General features: G+C 36.1%; 1 protein-coding gene across 5 annotated transcripts in view; it reads right to left on the reverse strand.

Annotated features, from left to right (window-relative positions):
• Positions 1-276: 276 nt before the first annotated feature.
• The window catches only part of SS18 (SS18 subunit of BAF chromatin remodeling complex), a 76,355-nt gene continuing 51,511 nt past the window's right edge, over positions 277-25,120 (reverse strand). The window contains exons 6-11 of one of the 5 annotated variants that reach the window (XM_036823004.1): positions 22,000-22,167; positions 21,231-21,335; positions 18,282-18,374; positions 17,451-17,573; positions 14,998-15,131; positions 277-2,050 (exon numbers count right to left, since the gene is read on the reverse strand). In XM_036823004.1, the coding sequence (XP_036678899.1) occupies positions 2,024-2,050; positions 14,998-15,131; positions 17,451-17,573; positions 18,282-18,374; positions 21,231-21,335; positions 22,000-22,167 (650 nt within the window). In that variant the 3' untranslated portion in view covers positions 277-2,023. The remainder of the gene's footprint in view (positions 2,051-14,997; positions 15,132-17,450; positions 17,574-18,281; positions 18,375-21,230; positions 21,336-21,999; positions 22,168-25,120) is intronic. The other 4 variants (XM_036823005.1, XM_036823001.1, XM_036823002.1 and 1 more) reach the window with 4 other exon arrangements.

The following is a 25,120-nucleotide window of genomic DNA, read 5'->3' on the forward strand; positions in this document are numbered from 1 at the left end:
CTCCTCAACTCATTTATCTAATTCAGTCATCTTGATTATGGCCTCATGGACTTCATTTTCAGAGAAAGAATTCTGTAACAAACAGCCCACACACATGCTGATTACTGCACAGTTAATTCTAATTAACTTGGGCATGACAGGAGAATTTTGATAAAGTCCTAGAATACAAATAAAGTCTGCTTATACTAGGCTAACTTATATAAAAAACCCACAGCATAGTCTCCAGACAAAACAAGAGAGTCAAAGAGATCTAATTTAAAAAAACAAATGAGAAAATTAAAATCACAAATAATTTATTCTTCCGTTAGAGTTGATACAGTTTTAAATAGCAACAAAGTACACAGTGGTGGAAAATTGGCACAGAACCTAAAAGCGTTTCCATCACAATAAGGCTGTCCATGCTTTATGTGTTCAAACTTGATGTCCATTTTCTACTGACCATGTTGAAAAAAACCCTATTCTGACCTTAAAACACACACACTCTCTTTCATACACACACAGAGACAATTAAAATTTCTCCTTTGATTACAGTATGTTGAGAACAGTACATTTGCTTATTCAGATTTATCGCACCCCTTCTGTTTGTTTCCAGTTAGAAGTGGGGAAAAAACAATTCAATTATAAAGAATATACCTTATTCCCTGGGCACAGGCAACTGTGATGAAAATAGCAACTTACCTTTGGGCTAGATCTTTTCAGATTACGCTTAAGTAACTGTGGTTATAAACTTCTCAATGCATGATTTCCTGCCCAATGCAATATCCCTGAAATTAGCTAAAACAATCAGGCACAGGACAGTCTCAAATATGATTAAGTATACCATGCTAATAAACAAAGTGATCTGAAATGCAACCTCTATGCTTTTAATACAGATCATAATAAACATATCCAATAAGTGTTTTCCTAAACATCTCTATATTAACCAACATAAAAAAGGGAAAAAACTTAGAAGTGTTCCTTCCTTTATAAATGGCGTTATTTCCAGTCAATAAAGGTTGTAAAGTCTTCCTGAACTATTCTTATTATATAAACCAATTATCCTTCTAATGTTAAAAAATAAAATTACCGAATCAACGTTGACTCTTCTTTGACATCATTTATAAAATGTTTTGATGTTACTTACTAAGTTCCCTGATTACTCAAACAAGGTAAAATTAACACTTTCACTTTCAGTTATTGCTCTTTTAGGAGAGGATTACCACTTCATTTACATGAAACTGTTAGCAAGATTCTTCAGATCCAACATGAAGTAATTCTTATTGCCTCACATTTTAAAACTGTATTATAAATGATCTTTTATAAAAAGGTTTTAACCCACAAAACTGGAAAGCTTTTAAAAAATGTCTTTTTACTTAAAACTGTATCACAGTGCCCTTGATTATCTAACACATAAAAGGGATCTGAATTTTCTCTAAAGAACATAACAGTGGACATATGGTGTGCTTTGTCTTCTCCCTCACCTTCAGCTTCACAGAACACCACTTTGAGACCAACACAATCAAGCATCCACCATGCTCCAATCCCCATTAACAGAGGACTTCTGATTCTGTCCAGTGCGTAGTGTACCTCCTTGCATATTCACCACATGAAATAAACATAATATACCAAAATATTGCTGCTGTAAAAAGTGTACATTTCCCCTCTCCCCTTACAAAAGAATCTGTGGAAAAGTATTAAATTCCCTTAACCTTCATAAACATACAAAGCTGTTCACACCTTTCAGTCTGTAACAGTCCATTTGAAATACTGTTCCGAAATCATTGCAAATTGGTTATGTCATTCTATTTTCTGTCCAATGTTGCCATCTAGAGTAGACATGTGAAATCAAGAGTATTTTTGCACTACTGAAGCCTTTTATAACTAAGCCACAAAGGCTGTTTACTGATGAAACAGCCACTTATCCACAAGGTTTTTCCAAAAACTAGATGGAATGGAAGGGTCTCTTCACAGGGAGGTGTCCACAGTGCTGAGGCGACCAATATGGGCTGCTAACAGATTCTGGCTATTGGAATGTAAGTACTTTTCACTGCTGGTAATTCCCATACTGTCCCTAAAAGATTAAATTTTAAAATATAATAGATCATAGGTTGACCGTAATAGTTTGGCACAGAAAATTACAAATCAATCTAACACTGTCATACTACAAAAAGCAACTACAATTACAACAAACAAAAATTGTTACATATAATATTTAGGTACAGAGTATCTCTGTAATTTCTTCTGATATTACAGTCAACTGCAAATGGATTTCAAAGTCTATGAGCCTAGAACAGCACCTATCAGAGTGAGAACTCAGATGTTTGGTGAATTTTATTGAACTGAATCAAGAATGAGTGAGAAGTTCTGGTTCTAAATGCTGGCATAGCATATACTAGTGTGTCAATTATATTCTAGTACAACAAGTTTGTGACTGTTTAGATTATTATAGTGATTTATGAATTAACACCAAGGGTATTTGGGATAAGTAGCAAGGATGGAAAGATATTTGGGAGATAAAGGAAAAAGAACCTTCTAGCCACACTATGGAATTTGGGCCTCTGCCCGAGGCCAATGAAGTATTCGCAGAGGTATTCAGACAGGCAGCTGGTACATAAAATCAAAGAAAGATTGTTTTTGATTTTGTTGCTTTTAGTAAGGTAGACCTGAAGGGCCTGTAGGCTGACAGGAAGGGAAAGAAAATGAAACACAGGTATAAAAGAGGTAATGAATGAAGTAACAAAATTCTACAAGGGAGGTAAACAGTGTCCAGTATACAACCGTTAAGGCTAGCTTTTGGAGAAAAGGAACATCTTTTCCTTCAAAAGAGAAGAAAGGTAGAAGAAAAGAGGAATGTACTAGAAAAAATTCATTTTAATAACAAAAATGTCTTAATGTGTTTAAAATAGATGCTCATAAAAGCACCTTTGCACATAATCAGTTAACTGTTTCCTTGGCTAAATATCCCCCCCTCCCAAGTCAAATTAACTATTTTATATCAAGAAAGTATTCTTATAGTTGAAAATCCTTCTGTACAATAAGAAATAGTACCCTAAAAGTTTACACTTCCACAGAAGTAAGATATACTTGAAAATCTGTGAATACCACGTATCTAATGGAATAATGCACTATAAATAGAACTAAGGTATTTTAAAAATATTGATGTATTTTACATAATTATATTCAGAAAAATTTAAAGTCAATGCTCATCCTGAAATATCTGTAGGTAAGATTTGCTTTAAAATACTCAATAAAATAGGGTGTGGGTATATAAAACAACATTGGTAAAATGCCGATAATTGTTGGATTTGGTTGGTGGGTACACAGGGATTCATGATGCTCCTCTTTTTGCTGTCTTTGTTGAAAAATTCCTATAATACCAAGTGTAAAATAAGAAATGCTTAGCATACAGGAACTTACTATTCAATTGTTACATTATCTAAATACTGAGTTTAAGTCCCAACTCTACTGTTGCCTTTTCATTTGAGCCTAAGGAAAGCTCTTTGAGATTCAGTTTCTTCACCTATAAGGTGGGACTGTAACATACCCATCCCTGGCTCTCAATTTTCTTTCTGTTTAAGGTTACACTAGTTCTACCTCATTTATTTGTTAGGACACTTAAATAAGAGAGGACATGAGAAAGAGCTTTCAAAAATTATAAAAAAGTATAAATAAGCAAGTCTCAATGCTGGAAGGAAATGCTCCCACAGTGAGTATGTGTGATGAGATATTAATGATGAAAGCGAGTTGCACATATTATGAATGACGTGAAAGCAGGAGAGGTTAAGAACTGGTGTGCTATATAAATAAAAGCTATAATGTATCTACTATAGCATGAATTACTTGATGATAGGGACTAGGTCTAATCCATTCTTAGGCCCCAAGTATTGAAGAGTGCCTGACACATAAGACTTCCTCAATAATGTACACCAAATATGATATTCAAGCAATTACAAAGCAATTACAAACATTTATTGAGCAAATACTATATGCTCATCACCATAATAAATTTGAAAAACAGGAAAGGTAAGACTTACAAATAAATAAAGGATAATTGCAGAACAAGGTCTACAAGAGTTCAGAAAGGAAAAGGCTATCCGGCTAAAATAATTTGAAAAATATTTCAGAGACTGTGAGAGCCTTAAGAAAATAGTAAAATTTGAATGGCAGAGAAAAGAAAAAGGGGCACTTCAAATACAAGAAACAGCTAAAGCAAAAGAATGGAGAAAAAATAGGTAAAAAATGTTTAGGGAATTGGAGAGTAAAAAAGAATATACAATAATCAGGACTAGAAGCTATTGATTATTTGTTAACACAGAGCTTGAAGTAATGGATACGATAAGTCTGGCTAATACCAACAATAGCCGACTCTTAATGCATCTCAATAACTTAATATATCAATAATATATCTCAAAAACAATATATCTCAATAACTCGTACCATGTGTCAAACACTGTAACAAGTGCTTTGTGTCCATCTGTTACCTGTGCAGTAAATGTGATTTCCATTTTATGAAGAAATTGAAGCACTGATAATTTAAGTAACTTGACCCACACCGGATCACTTTGCTAGGACAAAATCAAATCACAAGCAAGCCTAAAAAAATACTGTGTATCTGTGACCATTAGCAAATTCCAGGGTTAAAAGTATGGGTTTGGGAAGCAGAAATCAATGTCTAGTTTTAACTCTCCCACTTACCAGTTTCTTGTCCTTGAGGCAAGCTATCTACCTTCCCTTTCTTGACTGTCTCATCCAACAAGTGAGGATAATCATGATTTCTGCTTCAAACAGTTGCTCAAGAAGAAAAGCACGACAGCACTCTGCAAAGTGCTGGTGTGGCTGGAGGCAGGGGCGCCGTGAAGGGCCCAGTCCCTGGGTCTTAGCCACTCAGCACTGGCTGTCCAGCTTGGCCCTGCTTACCCGTCATCTTGGGTGGATCACTCCAACTCTCTAAGCCTCGGCTTCTCTCTCTCTCTGCTCCTTCAGTTTCTTTGTTTGTAAATTACAAAATTCCTCTGACTGGAGCAAAGAATAAGTGGGAAAGGAGGCAAGAAGACAGCATGGGAGGATCCTTCATCCCATCATGAACTTAGGAGATGTTAATGGTCTAAACAAAGATAAGGCAGTGGTCAGAGAGAAGTGGATGGATTCAAGAATGTTGAAGGAAGTCAGGCTAACAAGATTTTGTCATTTATTAGATGGGGAGAGGGAGGAAGACTTAAGCATCAAGTGTGGCACATGGCATTCTAGCTTGGCTATAGTGCCCCTCTCTCTAAGAGAGAGCATAGAAAGGAGGAATGTGTGGGTACAGAAACTATGAATTTGTTTTGGTTATGTGAAATTGATGTGATATTTCCAAGTGCAGATGACTACTAGGCACCTGACTTTCAGAAGAGAAAGTCAGACTAGAAATAGAGATTTGAGAGTCAACAGCATGGTAAGTTAAAACCATGTGCGTAAATGAGATTTTCTAGGGAGTGTATGGAGTGAAGAGTCCCTAGACTGAGCAATAAATTTCTTTCTTTCTTAAAAGTATTCTGTCCCAGTACTTTTTAGGGGTTTCTTTCTCTGTTCTTACAATCACCATTCAAATTTAGTAAGTGAAGGCCCTACATATTCACTCACCAATATTTATTGACTACTCAATGTGTTCTACTAGGTGATGGAGACTCAACAATGATAAAAAACAGATGTGGTGATGTCTTTAAAGAACTGACATCCTAGGGGAAGAGGGTATGATAATAAACAATAACTACATAATCTGTCACATGGAGATAAATGCTATGCTGAAAAATAAAAGCATCTAACACCATATTTCATGAAATTTTCCTGCTAAGATCAGGAACAAAAAGCAGGGATGTCCCCTCTCACCACTCTTTTTCTACACTGTACTGAAATTCCTAGTTTATGCAATAAGAAAAAGAAACAAAGGTTAAACAGACTGGAAAAGAAGAAATAAAACTGTCTTTGTTCACAGATGACATGACTGTTTAGGTAGAAAATCCCAAAGAATCAACCAAAGAAACTCCTGAAACTAATGAGCAAGGTTGCAGCATACGAGGTTAACACAGAAAATTCCCCTATACACTAGCAATGAATAAGTGCAATTTGAAATTAAAAACAATACCATCTACATAAGCACCCCCCAAAATTAAATATTTAGGTATAAATCTAACAAAATATAGAGAGAGAACTGTATGAGAAAAACTAAAAAATTAATGAAAGAAATCAAAGAACTAAATAAATGCAGAGATGTTCCATGTTCATGGATAGGAAAATCAATATTGTTGCGACGTCAGTTCTTCCCAACTTGATCTAAAGATTCAACACAATCCCAATCAAAATCCCAGCAAGCAAGTTATTTCTGGATATTGAAAAAATAATTCTAAAATTTATATGGAGAGGCAGAAGACCCAGAATACCCATACAATATTGGAGGAGAAGAACAAAGTCAGAGGAGTGACAATATTCAACTGCAAGACTTAATATAAAGCTACAGCAATCAAGACAATGTGATATTGGTGAAAGAACAGAAAAATAGATCAATGGAACCGAACAGAGAGCCCAGAAATAGACCCACATAAATATAGTCAACTGATCTTTGGCAAAGGAGCAAAGGTAATACAATAGTGCAGAGATAGCCTTGTCAACAAATGGTGCTAGAACTGGACATCCGTGTACAAAAAAATGAAATTTAGACACAAATCTTAACAATTAAGATTTTCTTCATTCAGAACATAAACTCAAATAGGACCTTTACCTAAATGTAAAACAGAGAACTATAAAACTCCTAGAAGATAACATGAAAAAAAATGTAGATGACCTTTAGTTTTGGAGTGACTTTATAGATACAACACCAAAGGTGTGATCCATGAAAGAAATAACTGATAAACTGGACTTCATTAAAATTAAAATCTTCTACTCTGAGAAAGACAATGTCAAAAAAATGAGAAGACGAGCCAAGAAGACAAGGCAGTATTTGCAAAAGACATGACTGATAAGGACTGTTATCTAAACTATGCAAAGAACTCTTACAACTCAACAATAAGAAAATGAACAACCCTATCAAAAAATGGGCCAAAGACCTGACCAGACGCCTCACCAAAGAATATATAAAGATGGCCAGTGAGCATACTGAAAAGGTGTCTACATCACATGTCACTGGGGAAATGCAAAATAAAACAACAATGAGATACCCCATACACTTACTGGAATGGCCAAAATTCTGAACACTGATAACAGCAAATGCTGATGAGGATGTGGAGTTAACAGGAACTCTCATTCATTGCTGGTGAGAATACAATATGGTATAGCCACTACGCAAGATAGTTTGGCAGTTTCTTACAAAACTAAATATACTATTACCATATAATCCAAAAATCATGCTGACTCCTTGGCATTTATCCAAATGAGTTGAAATTTTATGTTCACACAAAAACCTGCTCATGGAAGTTTATAGCAGTTTCATTCATAATTGCCAAAACTTGAAAGCAACCAAGATGTCTTTCAATAAATGAATGGTATATCCAGACAACAGGCTACTATCCAGTGCTAAAAAGAAACACTTTATCAAGTCATGAGAACACTTTAAATGCATATTATTAAGTGAAAAGCCAATCTGAAAAGGCTACAAACTACATGATTCCAAGTGCATGACATTCTGGAAAAGGCAAACTATGTAGATCAGTAGGAAGGATAGAGGGATGAATAAGGGAGGCACAGAGGATTTTTAAGGAAATGAAACTCTTCTGTATGATATTATAATAGTGGATACAGGTGATTATATATTTGTCAAAATGCACAGACTGTACAACACCAAGAGTGAATCTAATGTAAGTTATGGACCTGGGGTGGTAGGTTTATTGATTATAACAGATGTACCACTAGGGTGTGGGATGTTGATAATGGAGTAGGCTATGTATGTGTAGGGGTAGGGAGTAAATGGAAACTCTCTGTACTTTCTTCTCAATTTTGCTGTGAATGTAAAACTGCTGAAAAAAAGGTCTATTTTTTAAAAATTAAGTAGGTTTCTGGTCAAGACAGATTTATACTCCAGCCTGAAAAAAAACCCAGGGCTTCCCCGGTGGCACAGTGGTTAAGAATCCGCCTGCCAATGCAGGGGACACGGGTTCGAGCCCTGGTCTGGGAAGATCCCACATGCCACCTGGCGCCCGTGCGCCACAACTCCTGAGCCTGTGCTCTAGAGCCCACGAGCCACAACTACTGAACCCGCGTGCTACAACTATGGAAGCCCACGCACCTAGAACTCATGCTCTGCAACAAGAGAAGCCACCACAATGAGAAGCCTGCGCACCGCAACGAAGAGTAGCCCCCGCTCGCCACAACTAGAAGAAAGCCCACGTGCAGTCATGAAGACCCAACACGGCCAAAATAACCCCCAAAACTACAAAAAATATATGAAATACTTGTATTCAGGACACAGGACAGAAGGTAACAAAGAACAGCAATCTGTGAGAAATGGGAAACAAATGAGGCAAGCACTCTGATTACTGCATCTTACTGCACTGAGAGTTTCCACACTGCAGCATATGGAGAGGAAGTGAGGCTGGGTCTGAGGTAAGGAGATAAAGCTTAGAGTCTGAAGAGAAAAAAAGGAGCTAGAGTTCACAGGCCATAGTACCAAAGAGGAAAGAAATGCACTGTGGAGATCTGCAGAGGAAACCTCCTGAGTATTCAGCATAGCACTGATATGCAAATGCATGCAACGAAAATACCCAAGTCCCAGAAAAGAAACACCCCAACGGATTAGAGGAAACAATTCCTGCACTCACAGAGGAATGGAAATAGTGTTTATTCCCACCAGCCAGAGTGGAAAACCTCATAATTCCAGGGCATTGGGTTGAGTACCCAAAAGGGTCTTAACTTACTAGTGGGGATATTTAGCCCAGGACTAAACACTGTCTGGTCCTGCCTAACAAATCTTAAAAGCAATCCCCAAAAGATCAAGCTGTTTTCAAATTACTAAACTGCATCCCAAAACAAAACTCAAAAATGTTTGTAGGAATACAAATATATCCATCACTCAACAACGTAAAAGTAATATTTGCAATTTCTGGCATTTAATCAAAGATCACTGCACATGGAAAGGACAAGGAAAATATGACCCAAAGCGAGGAGGGAAAAAAAACAGTAGATCAGAACTGGCCCAGATGTTAGAATTACCAGAAAAGGATATTAAAGCAGTTAACGTACTTATATTCCTCATGTTCAAAACTTGAGGCAGAGACATGGAAGATATGAAAAAGACCCATATCAAACTCCTGGAGATGAGAAATACAATGTCTGCAGTGAGACACATCTGGGAGTGGATTAAAAGCTGGTAAGACAATGAACAAGAAAAGATTAGTGGACTTCAAAACACAGCTACAGAAACTACCCAAAATGAAACAGAGAGAAAAAAAAGAATTAAAAAATTAAATAAACAGAGGATCACTGAATTATGGCACAACTCTAAGCGGTCAAATACACATGTAACTGGAGTCTGGGGAAGAGAGAGAGGGGTACAGGTGTAGAGAAAGGAAAAAATATTTGGTCAGAATTTTTCCAAATTTGATGAAAACCATAAAGTCACAAATTCAAGAAGCTATACAAACCCCAAGCATAAGAAAATACTCAAATAATTTGATAAGGGAAAAAATCTTAAGAACAGTCAGAAAAAAAAAATACACTAACAGTTTATCACCAGAAGACCTTGCATTACAGAAATCTAAAAGGAAATCCTTCTGGCAAAAGAAAATGATACCAGATGGAAATATGGATTTATCATAGGAATGAAAAGTACAAGAAACAGTAAATACATTAGTAAATATGTGACTCTTTTCTAATCATTTAAGTATCTTTAAAGGATAATTGATATTTTAAACAAAACTAATTCCACATACTATGAGGTTTGTAACATATGTAGAAGTGGAAATTATAACAATAACACAAAGGTTGAGAAGAAATGAAAGTAAACTATTATACTTTATATGAAATGGTATAATATCACTTAAAGGTACTGATACATGATACAATATGGATGAACCCTGAAAACATTATACTAAGTGAAAGCAGCCAATCACAAACACCACATATGCATGACTCCACTTAGCCTAAATGCTCAGAATAGGAAAATCCATACAGACAAAAAGTAAATCAGCTATTTCCTAGGGCTGGGTGTTTGGAGGGAAATAAACATACTTAAAAAAACAAACAAACAAACAATGGTACATCTTAAAATGATGAATGGTATGTGAATTATGTCTTAAAAACGATTTTTTAAAAACAGAAAAAAATTCAAAAGATAGAAAATGAGGAAAAAGGACAAAGAACAGAAGGGACAAATAGGAAAAAATATCAAGATGACAGACTTAAACCATTATCCATATTCACATTAAACATAATGTTCAAACCCCCTCCATTAAAAGGCAGAGATAGATTGGGTAAAAAAAAAAAAACCAAAAAAACCCAAGTCCTAAGTATACGCTGCCTTCAAGAAACAATTTAAACATAAAAATACAAATGTGTTAAAAATAAAAAAGATTAAAAATATATTATCATTCTAGTACTAATCCAAAGAAAATGATATTACTATTAGACAAACAGATTTCAGAGCAAACAATATTACCAGGGATAAAGAGAGTTATTACATAATGATACAGGAGAAAATTAATCAAGACATAAAGATCCCCAAAACATATGCACCTTAAAAAATGTAGCACTGGGACTTCCCCGGTGGTGCAGTGGTTAAGAATCCGCCTGCCAATGCAGGAGACAAGGGTTGGAGCCCTGGTCCGGGAAGATCCCACATGCCGTGGAGCAACTAAGCCTGTGCGCCACAACTACTGAGCCTGCGCTCTACAGCCCGCGAGCCATAGCTACTGAGCCCATGTGCCACAACTGCTGAAGCCCTCACGCCTAGAGCCCGTGCTCTGCAACAAGAGAGGTCACCGCAACGAGAAGCCCGTGTACCGCAGCGAGGAGTGGCCCCTGCTCGCCGCAACTGGAGAGAGCCTGTGCACAGCAACGAAGACCCAACGCAGCCAAATAAATAAATAAATAAATAATTTTTTAAAAAGTCACATTAAAATACATGAAGCAAAAATGAATAGAACTGCAAGAAAATATAGACAAACACACAGATATAGCCAGAGATTTAATATTTAATATCCCTTTCTCAATAACTAATAGAACAGAAAATCAGCTAAGTCATAGGAGACTTGAACACCACTATCAAGCAGCTTGATCTAACTGACATTTACAGAACATCCCCACAGACCATATTCTGAGCCATAAAAGAAGTCTCAATAAATGCAGAAGAATTCAAGTCATATCAAGTATGTTCTATCAAGATGATGAAATTAAATGGGAAATCGGTAACTGAAAACTACCTGGAAAATCCCCAAATATTCAAAAACTATACACTTCTAAATAACTCTTTGGTCAAAGATGAAATCAAAAGCGAATCAGAAAATATTTGAAACTGACTGCAAATAAAGACACAACAGAAGAGGGAGCGGTAAATACAAAGGTTCTAAGGGAGAAACATGCTGGAAACAGGCCAGTGTGACTGAAACAGAATGAATGAGGGCGGCTATAAATACAGAGGTGAGGTGGTGGGGTAGGTGCTGGGGACATGAGCTGAGCAGGGCCTTCTAGGCCATTATATTACTCTGGGTGGGAATGAAGTCGAAACACGGTTATGCGCAGAGGGGTGGCCTAATCTGACTGACGTTTTTAAAAGATCACTGTAGGTCCTGTGAGGAGCACATCCTGTAGAGGAGCCAGGAGGAAGCAGGAAGACCAGGAAGAAGGACAGTTGCAACAGTCCAGATGAGTGAGAGTTATGACTGTGACTTGGGTAAGGGCAGGAAGTTGTGAAAAATGACTATAGATACGGCATGTATTTTGAAGGAAGAGGGGATGAGATTTGCTGGCTGACTAGACGTTTGATTTGCAAAAAGAAGGGAGTCTAGGATGACTCCGGGTTTTCCGCCTGAGGAAGTGGAAAACTGAGCTGCTGTTCACGGAGATGGAAAGACTGACCCGGGGCGGGGGGGCGGGGGGAGAGGGGGGCCCGCAGCCCCTAACAGGGTTCTCTCCCAATGCCCCTCTTTTAATTCATCCTGCATACCGCTACAAGAGTCACCTGCCTAAACACCACTATAATTAGATTTCTTTTCCATTGCCTTAACTCTCTTCAAGTGTTGAACTACTTTCCCTAAAACGAAGAAACCAACAGGTGTTTGGGTTGGGGGTATCCATGAGATAGATGTGGGGAGGCTACTAAATAACACTAGAGTAGCTAGAATGGTCCCCTCCTCATAGCCTTTTCCAATGGGGAAGAAGATGTGTCTGGCAACTACCCCAACATCATGGGTCTTTTTCTACTGTATAGTCCCAAAATTCCTGAGAACTTTAAAGGGTGGAATAATTATCATGATAAAAGAAGAAACATATTATATATCTATCATATATGCCAGCCACTGCTATATACTTTAGATACATCATTTAAAACACTTTAAAGGCTCCACATTGTTATCAGGATAAAGCCCAAGTTCCCCAACATGGTTTATAAGAGCCCTCCTAATCTGGCCCCAATTTATCTCTCCGCTCTTGCCTCTTCTTCCCCACACTCCTGCTTTACTGAGCCACACATCTTAACACGAGTCCTTTGTGGGTGCACTTCTTTCTGACCAGAATATCCTTCTCTCCTCCACAACCAGCTGGCTAATACCTACTCATCCTTGGGCTCTCGCACTTATATAATACTTCCCAAGGAACACATGTCTGGGTTAGAAGCTCCCTTCCACAAAAATCTTGCCTTTCCTCATCCAAGTACTTCTCACACTATATCGTATCATCTGCTTACTTGTCTGTTCCCACCAAGACTCAAGTTCACAAAGGCAGAGTCCATGTCGATCTTATTTCCCAATATAGCCCCGTCTTAGGTACTTGGCATATAAATGTTGCTCGAGAAACATTTGCTTAAGGAATGATGTTAAGTTTGGGAGACTTAGAAATATGTTGATTTAGAGAGAAAATGATGAAGCTGAGGAAAATGAGAAGACATCCAAAGAGAGATGTTCTGCTCACAGCTGGAAAAATGGAGCTGAAGTTGGGTTGAGAAGAGTAGGCTAAGGATACTGAAAATGTAAGACAGGGTGAATACAGAGACTGGGAAAAACACTAAGCCAAGGATTGATATCTGGGGAAAAGAAAGATGAGAAACAAGTAAAAAATAAAGGAGGAATCACTGAAAATGTAAGAGGAACAAAATAGTACAGTAATATAGATGCTAAAGAAGACCACTTAAGAATGAAGACAGGAACAGGTGTCAAATGCTAAAGTGAAATCAAGGAAGATCCAGATAGTTGCTCCATGAGCCATAAGGACCAGGTCTGTTTTACTCATCTAGGACATAATATAGTATCCAGCACACACAGAAAATTAATAAATATTTGTTGAATTAGGGAGTAAAGGACCACTTTTCAACAGTTAACCTGTGGATGTGAAGGAGCCTACGTTTTATCTGCTCAGGGATCTTGTCCTTAGATACTCACTAGTCAACACTTATTTTACTTTTAAAATTTAGATAAAACTTCTGCCTAATCCTTTGATTTAGTTCTAGTGTATTTTTTTTAGTATTACTTATCTGTCCATACTTTTTTTTTTTATTAAATTAATTAATTTATGTTTGGCTGCATTGGGTCTCCGTTGCTGTGCACAGGCTTTCTCTAGTTGCGGCGAGTGGGGGCTACTCTTTGTTATGGTGGGCAGGCTTCTCATTGCAGTGGCTTCTCTTGTTGCGGAGCACAGGCTCTAGGCGTGCAGGCTTCAGTAGTTGCAGTACAAGGGCTCAGCAACTGTGGTGCACGGGCTTAGCTGCTCCGCGGCATGTGTGATCTTCCCGGACCAGGGCTCAAACCCGTGTCCCCTGCACTGGCAGGCAGATTCTTAACCACTGTGCCACCAGGGAAGTCCTGTCCATAATTTTAAGCCTCTTATATCTCGTTTATTTTTTCCACTTAACTAGAACGTGACAGTACAGGGGGTTGTAGACTTAAGAGAGCGTCGATGAGCGAGCTGCTTATGCCTTAGAGTCTAATCAGCACTGCATACGCGTTGTTTCTCAAACCAGATCATCCCCGCTGGTCCTGGAACCCTAACATTAAAAAGTAACCTATTTTAGGTAGCTTAAGCGGTGAAGAGATCAGATTCTCCTCACTAGAAAGTCATCAGACAAACCTGAAATCAATTAAAAAAAACCTGCCAACATAATAAATCATTTTAATAATAATTTAGAGTATGTATGAGAAGATTCACAGAACAATGACTGTGGCACAGATTATTAAGTCTGAGAAATTTACTGATAAAAAGAAGGTAACACTAGGTTCAAGAGAATACAGTCATCTTAGGATGAGATACACTTACAGATATCTGAAGGTAGTAGAAGGGAAGATAACAGGGGAGAAAGAAAGATGATTACTATCTGAGATAATGGATATGTGTATGGAAGGAGGCAACAGAGACAGGTGGTGAGTGTGAGCTTAAAGAGAAGGGATATCGTGCATGTGAGGGGAGTGGGGTGCACATGCTGGAGTGCAGACGAGAGCCAGGAAGAGCACTGCCTCAGATGGACTCCACATTTCAACAGGTCAAAGCAGAGTCCTGAACAGTAAACGTGAGGGATATCAGAGAAATTAAGGGCTTCAGAACACGGAATAATGTTTGGGATAGCGAAGGGGAAGTATGCCTGGGGGGTAAAGCCCAGGGAGAGACTATGAATGAACGAACATGAACGAATGCTGGCGCTTAGAGATACGCCATGTTTCGTAGGCTACAGCAACGATGATTAACTGTGTCAGTGTTCTATGAAGAAGACTCAAGAGTAAGTAACCACTTTTTTTCGGTTAATACTATAAACAAGAGGCGGGAAAAATGAATCTTCAGCTGAGAAACGTGCAACCTAATCGAGAGTGAGCAAACAACAGGGCAGTCCCGGCTGCCCGGGTAACTCACCTGGTCATACCCGTAAGGCCTCTGCTGCGGGGGCTGGGGTGGCCCAGGCTGGGCTGGTCTGTAACCTCCGTACTGCTGCCCTTGCCCCTGCGGGTAGTTAGCGTACTGTGGACCTGGACCACCCTGCGAAGGACCTGTAAAATAATCAGCACACACAAGAGCCCAGAAGAAAAACAGTAAGTCCCTAGAATTCCAGAAGCGGTTTAAGATTAGGTGTTACCATATTCCCTTGCAGTCTGGTATCTCGATTTTTCTTGAATGCGTTTTGAAATACATTCCAAAAGTTATAAGAAGTAAAAATACTGTTAAGGACACTACCATGTACCAAGATGCTCTGAATTCAGTATAACTTGTGCTATGTGTTAGCCATTAAGATTTTATATGTCAAAATGAGTAAAAGAGACTCAGGAGTTGTAAAGCAGGTTAACTCCATGATGTTAAGGAAATTCATCAATATCTCTACTAGGAAGTTAACCAGTATAATAAGCAAGCGGTGAAAAGAAAAGGCAAGGAGCAGACTCAAATTGAAATACTGAAGTAATTTCTGAATAAAGTTTGGAAATCAGTGATAGTTACAGCTGTATAACTCTAAGATTTATACTTGCAATAACTAAAAGAATCACAAAGAATGATTTTACATGTAAATTCTAGATTTGCATTTGCAATCACCAAAAGAAAGCTTTATGTTCTGCACTGACAAACTCATTATCACAATATTTTCAAACAGAAACTAAAGAAGACTTGAAAAGCCACAGGCTGTATGTGGAAAAATCATGATTCAGAAGTTACACTCTGCGTACCCATCACCTTTAATACTTAACCCATATAAATGAATGATTTCAACTTCCAGAGATGACAAGGGACTAATCTGGCTTGCCAAACAAATACGTCTATTTCATAAACTCTACTCCTGTCTATTGTAAATGCTTTATAAAGCATAAGCTGAAAAGCTTTGATACTTAAATGTTTTCTATCACAGCCATTCAAATCCTGTCATAAAAAAAACACTGCAGAGAAAGATGTCAAAGAGAACAAGAAATTTTCAAGCTTAAATTCCACCAGTCTATTATTTTGTTTATTTAGTTATTATGCATCCAATTATTAAAACTGTATTTTTTATTAGAAGCAAGTCTGACAGCTGAAACCTATAGATAAGCAAAATGGGAATGTCTCCTTTAGGGTGCCCAACGATGTCTGACAAAACAGCATTTAACTACTTAAGCCAAAATCACTAAATTTCTTTTACTCTCTCTTTCCACTGAAAATAATATTTCTCTTAAATCAATAAACTTACCTGACTGATCCACATAATATTTGTTTTCATGCAAACACAATAAAACCAGAATACTCTATTTATTCAATGTACAAATATTTAATGGTCATGAAATGGAAATGCCATTTGAGAGGAGCAAGAAAGTCCCTTTGTAAAGACAAGAAATACATGGAACACTTCTAAAGTCATAGTTGGAATTTGGGGACCAGAACTGATCATTTTGGGGAAAATTCCTGACACCCAATACCTGGCTGAATTCCAGTGCTTCTGTCGAAGGTGCAAGAGAATTTCAGCCTGATCCTGGTTCTTAGATTTGCTATCACAGGTGGAAAGAGGTGCCCATAATAACAGCAGAGTTTAAACCAATGAATAAAAATAATAAGACATTACTAATGTTAAAAAAAGAGGCCATGAAAAAAAAAAAAGAGGCCATGTTAGCAAGAGATGTCAGATTAAGCAGCTACTTCTCCTATCGTAGGAATCATATTTTCCTATATCTAAAGTAGTTATTACAGAAGCCGGAAATTTAAGACTGAGATATCAGGTCTGCATTATTCCCCCCCTCCCTATCTAATAGTCAGATAGCCAACTAGTAGACATTATAGTGAGTATATAATAAGAAAAGATGGCTATACTTCTCCCAAAGTGTAAGATACATACCTGCAATAAATATACTCCTATGAATGTGTATACTGCTATTTTAACAGAGAACGACAAAGACATTTTCTTTACGCATTCCAAATAGATCTCACTTGTACACTAAAAGACCAATGTTACTTTTCATGGTAACAGTCATTAGTTTTAGAAACAAATTTGCCAAGCGGATTATGTAGATGTTGTTAATAATCACCCAACTCATCAGTTTTCCAAGCACATAGAAAGCTATTGGCTGCTTGTGGATGCCGAATAGGTTTAAGAATTCATTAAGGATTCCACTTTGAGTGACTACATACCGTACCTTTGGTCAATGAGCCATCTCTAGTTTATGTTTCTTTTTAAATGGATTACTAGTTTAAGAACAACACTTCGAATATAAACACTCCAGTAACAGGCTAAGCTAAAACTGTGAATTTTCAAAAATAATTCTTAGAAAACTAAACATTAAATATCCACTTCCATATTATGAAAGAGTAATCATCACATTTTTTGGTGACAAGAATAAATTGCAGTAAGCCATTACCGTAGCCCTGCTGCTGTCCTGGATAGCCCTGCTGCCCTGGGTACTGCTGCTGCTGGGGTGGATATCCCTGTTGGGGAGGTGGTCCTTGGTAAGCATCTTGCTGTTGGCCATACTGTGAATTCCCTACGGGATAATTGGAGAAGAGGAAAAAAAAAAAAAACTGAGAGTTTGCTTAATACCTTTTTCCTCTAAGATGCATAGCCAACAACACAAGAACAAAATAAAATGCCATATTGATTTTTAAAAGTTAACAAAACAAAGAAAAAACTCAAACCAAACAGAAGGATTTCGGCCAAACAAAACTGCAGTTAAAGCCAATTGTGCAAGGTTGAACTGCAGCATTTCAGCGTCTCTGCCATACGAGCATTACATTTACTGGAACATCACAGTCATAAGATCATGACTATGCTTAAATAAATAAAAAAGACAAAATTAAAGACAGCTACAAGAGCAACACTAGCTACACAAGATCAGCAAGCTGTTTCCTAAAGGCACTAACTTATATGTAAAATTATACATATGTAAACACACACAAGAAAAAAAAATTGGATTGATGGATTTATGTTCAAAATAGAAAATTTCCACTGAGGAAAAAATTATTTTAAAATGTTTTAGTCCTTTTTATTGTTGTTAGAAATGGCAAGTCATGGTTATACATTTTAAATATTTGTAAGGAAATTATTTTGATTGTTCTAGGCTCCCTGCAACTTTCAAGACAGCCAGCAACTAGTATTCTACGAGAGCTTTGCGTGGGTAGAGTGTCTTATGCAAGAATTTTCGGTCCTGTAGAAGGGGATATATATGTGTATGTGTGTGAAGGTATATAGATACCTCCTTCGTAGTAATGTTGTGAGGAATCCTCATAAGGCCTATCGTAGCCTTGTTCAGGATACGACGGTTGCTGATAACCGTAATCATTATGACCTACATCAATTCGACAAGAGACAGGAAGAAACGTTAATGGCCACTGAGTGAAAACCCTAAATATATTTAAACTTTCAGATAAAATTGAAAAAAAGAAAAAGAAATGGAAATACATAAAAAATAATTTCAATTGCATTAGCCAAATATTTACCAAATGTGATTGTTTTCATATTGAGATTAACGTGCAATTTTTTTTTTAAGCAAAAAACAGTTTTAGAAACATTACACTTAGTCTTAACTCTGATAATCCTCATCAAGGAGGGAAAAAAAAACTTTATCTTCAATTAAAAAAAAAAAAAGAAAATGAAAGCATTTAGGACTTTCACATGTAAATAACTTGAATTAAATTAGAACGAACAAAGGAAGCAATTATATTTTGTCAAACACCTGTTCTGCTGGTCGCCAGTTCCACAGCATATGCTAAAACAATGCAAAATATAAAAGAGCTCCATAAGTTTTTTTCCCCTAAAAGAAACTGAAACAAATTTTTCACATTTTCTTTTAACTTGCTTAAAGTATATGTATCTCAAAGTATTTTCAGATGCAAAAATATATTGCTTAATCCTGCCATTCTAGGAGCCTTTAGAAAATATTTCTAGAGTATCACAAACATACACCTTCATAAAATTAATACTGTGTTAAGTGCTAGAGTACACCTTTAATTTTAAGGCACGATAAATTTACACCTGCAAGATGACTAGACTTTTAATGAAATCAATACTCTAGTCCTTCTAACTAAGCTGCTCAAAGAAATCGCAGGAAATAACTTTTCAGTTAGCTAAAATCTGAACTAAATTTTAGAAAAATACCTAATTAAGTAAGGAGGAATATAGTTATGAATAAATGTAATACTCATTGCTCTAGTATTCCAATGTTCCCAAACCACCTCATAAATATCTATATTATGGATTGGCAAACTATGGTCTGCAGTCTAAACACAGCCAGTGGCCTGTTTTTGTAAAGAAAGTTTCACTGGAACACAGTTGTATCCATTCATATTTTCTATAGCTGTTTTCATGCTACCACAAGAGTTCAGTAGTTCAGACTGCGACCACATGATTTGCAAAGACGAAAATATTTCCTGGCCCTTTACAGAAAAAAGTTTGCCAACCCCTAATCTACATATTTATTGACATAGTATCTGAACATAATAACAAAATATCCAATGCTGTTTAAGAAAATTAATTGTTGTTATAAATGGAATACTCTATGTAAATGTCAGACAAATATATTAATACACAGCTATTCAAAAATGATACCACTGAAATTTTAAAATTCCATTATGTAATAAAATGAATTATTTATAGCAACCTTAAAGTTCTGCTATTTACAAAAATAACATCTCTATTTTGAATAGAAAGTTCATATTTATAACAATACAAATTTCACATTTCAGGAAATACTCAGGACCAAAATAACAGTGCTAAGTTCAACTCAATTACTTAAAATGTATTTTTAAAATTAAACAAAACAATCATTTATTTTCAGCAGACTTCCTAATGTATAATATTTAACAACCTAGAGTTCATTTCTTTAAAATATCTATAGTCTATAAATGTAACTAAAGTTTTTCATTAAAAAAAAAAACTTAATATAATGTCTACATGTGAGAGGAAAAAGAAAAAAAAATCCAACATTCTAAATAATTCAGGGCAAGTAAAACATTTTAAAAAAATGTTGTTTTCTAACCAGAATTATCCATACATATCACTGCCACTAACAAACATATATTTTGTGTGCAAAATTCTACAGGTGAGTGAGTGCTCTGCCTGTGTAAGCAGAATCTTTGCAGGAAAAAACCAACGTCCTTATACCACTTATGCTTTATACATTGATAAAAAGTGGTGGACAAAATTATTTTTTAAATACACCAAATTATATCTTCTTGCTAGCTTACATTAGCTTCTAGTCAAATGGTCCCAACACTTTAGCTTGAAGTTCTTAGTTTGCCCAAGTTTTCTGTTAGGTAGTTTACCTTAAATACATCAAGGGAGCTTAATATAAATGAAGATTTTGGCAAGTCCTTCCAAACAAGAAAAATCTAACCACCTCTATTTGATCAATTTTATATGTTTGTATTATTTTTTCTTCAACATTGTATCATAAAGTTTTCAAACATACAGGAAAACAAAGAACTGTATGATGAAAGCCTGCTTGTATGCTTGTATTACTACTAAGCACAGTACATCTTTTACTGACCACTTTTTCACAAGCCACCTTCCCACTAAAAAATAAACATACCATTAAACTAAATAACTAAAGTTAAAATCTGGTTTCCAAATGCCTTTCTATTCTACTAACTCTATTATAAACAGCTATATTATGGATATGATTCAGTCTCTAAAATCTTTCTCAAGTACAAATGCTAATGTATATAAACATAGTTCTGTTCTTTGAGACATATGCAACATTAACTAACGTGATGAAATTTGGAAGAATACTCAAAACTATATTCTCTTCGTATTTATACAATGCATAAAAGTAAACCAGTGGGTGAACTTTACGGTATATGAATTACCTCAATAAAGCTTTTATTTAAAAAAGTAAATCAGTAACACTTGCTTTGGTTCAAATGAACAATTCCAAATATAAAAGGATCCTCTTTCATATAAGAAAGGATTCCAATGACAGAACATGATTCCTGATGGTACTAATATGGAATAACCAAACAAAATATACTTTAAAATAGATTATAAACTAATGCTACCATTGATGCTTTAGATTACTGAAGTGTTTCTAAATTTGGAAGAAACACATTGTTAGTTTCTTCATTCTGATTAGAATGTTTTGAGTAGCTACCCACATTAATACTGGGCAGGGATAGAAAATGGGAAAGTTAACATTAGGAGAGATTACCATCAGGGTAATATTGCTGGTTCATGCCTTCTGGAGGACCTTGTCCACCATGACTGTACTGGTCCCCATAATAGTCTTCCTGGCCTGAGTACTGCTGTGGTGGGCCTGAAAAACCACAACCAGTCAAGATGTAAATAATTTGTTCTCCAGGTCATTCAAAGGCTTTCCGTCTAATCTGGTGTTATGAGAGATGATTTCTCAGCTGTAGGTTCCCCTCCCATGCTTTGGCATTTCAGATACTTTTGACTATCCGTATATACACACATACATAAACACACAGCAACACCACACACCACATTTCACAAAAATTAATGTTAAGACCATACATGCAATATCAAACAATACCAACTCAAAAAAACAAACATTAACTTCCTAAAAAGAGATTCAAACTGGAAGAAAATTAATTTCCTTTTTATTTTGATATTAGAGCAGTTTGAAATAAATTAGGGTTTGTTTCTGACCATATATTTAGTAACCTCTCAAAAATAAAACAGTATTTTCTGCTGTAAATTAGTAAGCTTTCGATATAAAATTTTGACGTAAACTTTTCCCAGAAAAGAGTAAGTAAAAGAAGGCTATAAACCAGGAAGTTCATATCCACTTTCTGTGACCCTTTGTACCTGCTATACCCACTGCCTTTTAAGAAAAATAATAAAATATGATTTTTAAAAATCAAGAAACAAAAAGCTCTGACTTTGCCTGTATGAAAAGTTCATTAAAATTTAAAGCCTTTCGACTACTGTTAAAAACTTTCCAAATGGAATCGTACCCTGTTGCGGTGGCCTATAGGGAGGAATCTGTCTCTGTGCCATCATATGGTTGCCCTGGTTAACTTGACCCATCATTCCCATAGGCGGCTGCTGGCCTTGGTAATGCTGCCCACCTCCCTGAGGCATGCTGTACTGCTGAGAAGGAGGCTGCTGGTGCATCATTGGACCTGAAAACAGACAAAACATTAGGCACGTAATTTTTTGCATATAATTTTAACATCTTAAGAGAAATACAAAAGTCTTTTGTTATCATATAATCCCTAAACTATATAACTTATTGCAAGATAAACGGACTTCAAGTAACAAAACAAATCTTTGAACTACAGTTCACATGCCTAAAATAATCTGCAAACAAGGGAAAACAAGTAATCCATGGTAGCTGATTCGAATTCCACTGGAGGAATACTGTAACAATTTCTAAAAAAACAGAGTGGATACGATATATGAACATCCTGAATGTATATATTTTTTTATTATGTACTATATAGTATTTATCTATGCAATTTTTCTAGGAAAGACAGAATCCTTATGCTACGTAAGAAAATATGCCAAAACAAAGTAAACCACAAAATCACACAGCAAATCAGTAGTCGAACTAACGGAAAGAAATCTAATTTCAGTGTATCCATTTTTTTTTTCCTTTTGCAATGCCCAGTCATTATATAATGGTAGACAGGGAAACTACAAACACATTTACAAATATACTCCTTATATTGGTGGAATTTCATAAACAATTTTAAAACAAAAATTTAAGGGTCTTCTTTCCTTTTTCCAACTTTAAGATTTATAAACTAAAAAGGTCTTCCTGAAATCAAAAGGCTATACAATGCTTCTTAATAAGCTCTAACACACACATACACAATCAAAAACACCTAGGCAGAGAACTACAATAAGCCATAGACTTAGAAATCAGAACTATGCGGTTTCCAAAGTGAGTAATATCGAGGTAGCCCAATTACCGCTGCTACAGTATCACATTGGCAACAGTAAAAATATATCACATGATACAATGGACAATGGCCATCAAGTTCTGTGTTGTCATGTAAACATGTAAGCAGCTCCTCAGAGGCTCACCAGGCTAAGTCATGGTATGGGGAGCTCATCATTCTACCATTATAACCATTACTGTCTGACAAGTATGTATGAGTCATCCCCCAGTTTACTGCCTAAATAGCTACATACTCCCCCCCTTTACTGACTCGGGGAAAATTTAAGAAGAAAGTACAAAAGGCAAAGAACTAGAAAACTTTTACAGGCAAAACTGCCCAGATGAGCCAAAAGCTCATTATTTATATAAACATTCAAAACAAAACATGCCCACCTCTATAAATATGTTGCTGACCTACAACAGCAGCAACAATGTAAGCAGAAAGAACTCACTCTTCTCCAGTTTGAAGAACTGGTTATCTAAAGAAGCATTTTATCAGAGCTAACTTTTTCTCCTACTTGCCTTCTTCTGTTCTTCTACTTCTTTTCAAATTCCTTTTTCCTTCTAATTTTGTCATAAATATAAACCTTTCAAAGGTTACTCTGGGACTTTTTTTTTCAACAATAAACTCTTAATAGTAGGGATAAGGTGGCTCAGTGGAGAGTGGAGGGGAAGAGAACCTGACACAGAATGCACTTAACACTACCAGACACGCTTTCACACTTATTTAATGTAAATCACTAACAACTACCAAAGGTAAGGATCCTAATTTTCAAGTTTTTAGCCAAAGAATCCAAAGATCAAGATCATATAAGCTAATAGATATCAACTGGGAATCAGGCAAAACTCAAGTTTGATTTCAAAAGCACATTTATTCTACTGTTCTTCACTGCCTCTACTGAAGCTATAGCAAATGTAGTAGTTCAGAAACAAATTATGCAATTTAAAAAGTTCCAAAACACTAACTACTTTAACTGAGGTTACAATTTTTAAAATGTATTCTGTATATAATAAAGTACTGAATACTAGCATTCATAATATAGTAGGCAGCATGATTGGCCATTTATAGAATTCATTTTTAGTAAATGAAGGTTTTGCCTTGTCTTTCTTCTCCATCACTGATTAAAGACCTCTTGTCTTAACAGAAGATAACTATAAAATTAAAGCATATAACATGCACTGGAAGCAAAATTAAAAATAAAGGAGAAAGAAAGCAAAAACACAATAGCTGGGGGAAAATCCAAAAGGATACAATAACAACAAAATTCCAAGCTCTGCTGTAAAGGAGAAAAGTAATTCTAGTTTTAAGCCCTAGATAGAAAAGACCATGCCACTTGTGCTTTATCTTTGGGGACTGTCAGCACTTCCAATCCCAAAGAGCTCAATTACCACCCTTCTTTTATTCTCTGTCACTTCTCTCCCTCTAAGGATCCCTGACATCATTCAAGATCAAGCCTAAAACGGCAGAGAATGGAGGAGGAGAGCACTGCTAAAACATGGTACTTTTCATCTTTTCCCTTGAAGGCTTATCCATTAAAAAAAAATTACGACTTCAATTCTGATTGTTTAGGAAGCATATTATTTTTCTTATGATAATGAAATATGCTACACTGGCAAATAAATGTATGTTATCCCTTGCGATACTAATGGAAATGAGACATAAATCTCAAAAGGTTACCCCCAAAATAAGTTCTAAAAATTTGTGCTACAGAGTGAAGATTATAAAATAAGTCTATTAAAATCATTTTCTACAAACCGTGACCTCACACATTACTGTATGCTTAAAGGTTACTCTTTATCTTTTACATAAATCATTCTGATGCTAAGATGAACTAAAAAGTGTGATACAAAGATCCTACTAATGTCTTAATTATCTATAATATGCTTTTGTAAAAGTGTTTTAAAAGGACATGTAACAAATGTACATCACCACATTATTTCTTTCCATTTTGAGCTTCACACCTTAACAGATATTCTATGGAAACAATGTCCTATATCTTAAACACATGTAAAATATTCCCAAATCACCATATTTCACATTATTGGAATTCTTTGCTCCAATGAGACAGTTAATACGTAGTTTTGTCTCAAGTTACTCGTTCAAAAAGAAGAATTTTTTTAAGACTCAACTATAAAGATAACAATAAGCTTTGCACAGCAACGGAGACCCAATGCAGCCAAAAATAAAATAA

This window comes from Balaenoptera musculus, chromosome 14 (assembly GCF_009873245.2).
Source record: "Balaenoptera musculus isolate JJ_BM4_2016_0621 chromosome 14, mBalMus1.pri.v3, whole genome shotgun sequence".
NCBI lineage: Eukaryota > Metazoa > Chordata > Mammalia > Artiodactyla > Balaenopteridae > Balaenoptera > Balaenoptera musculus.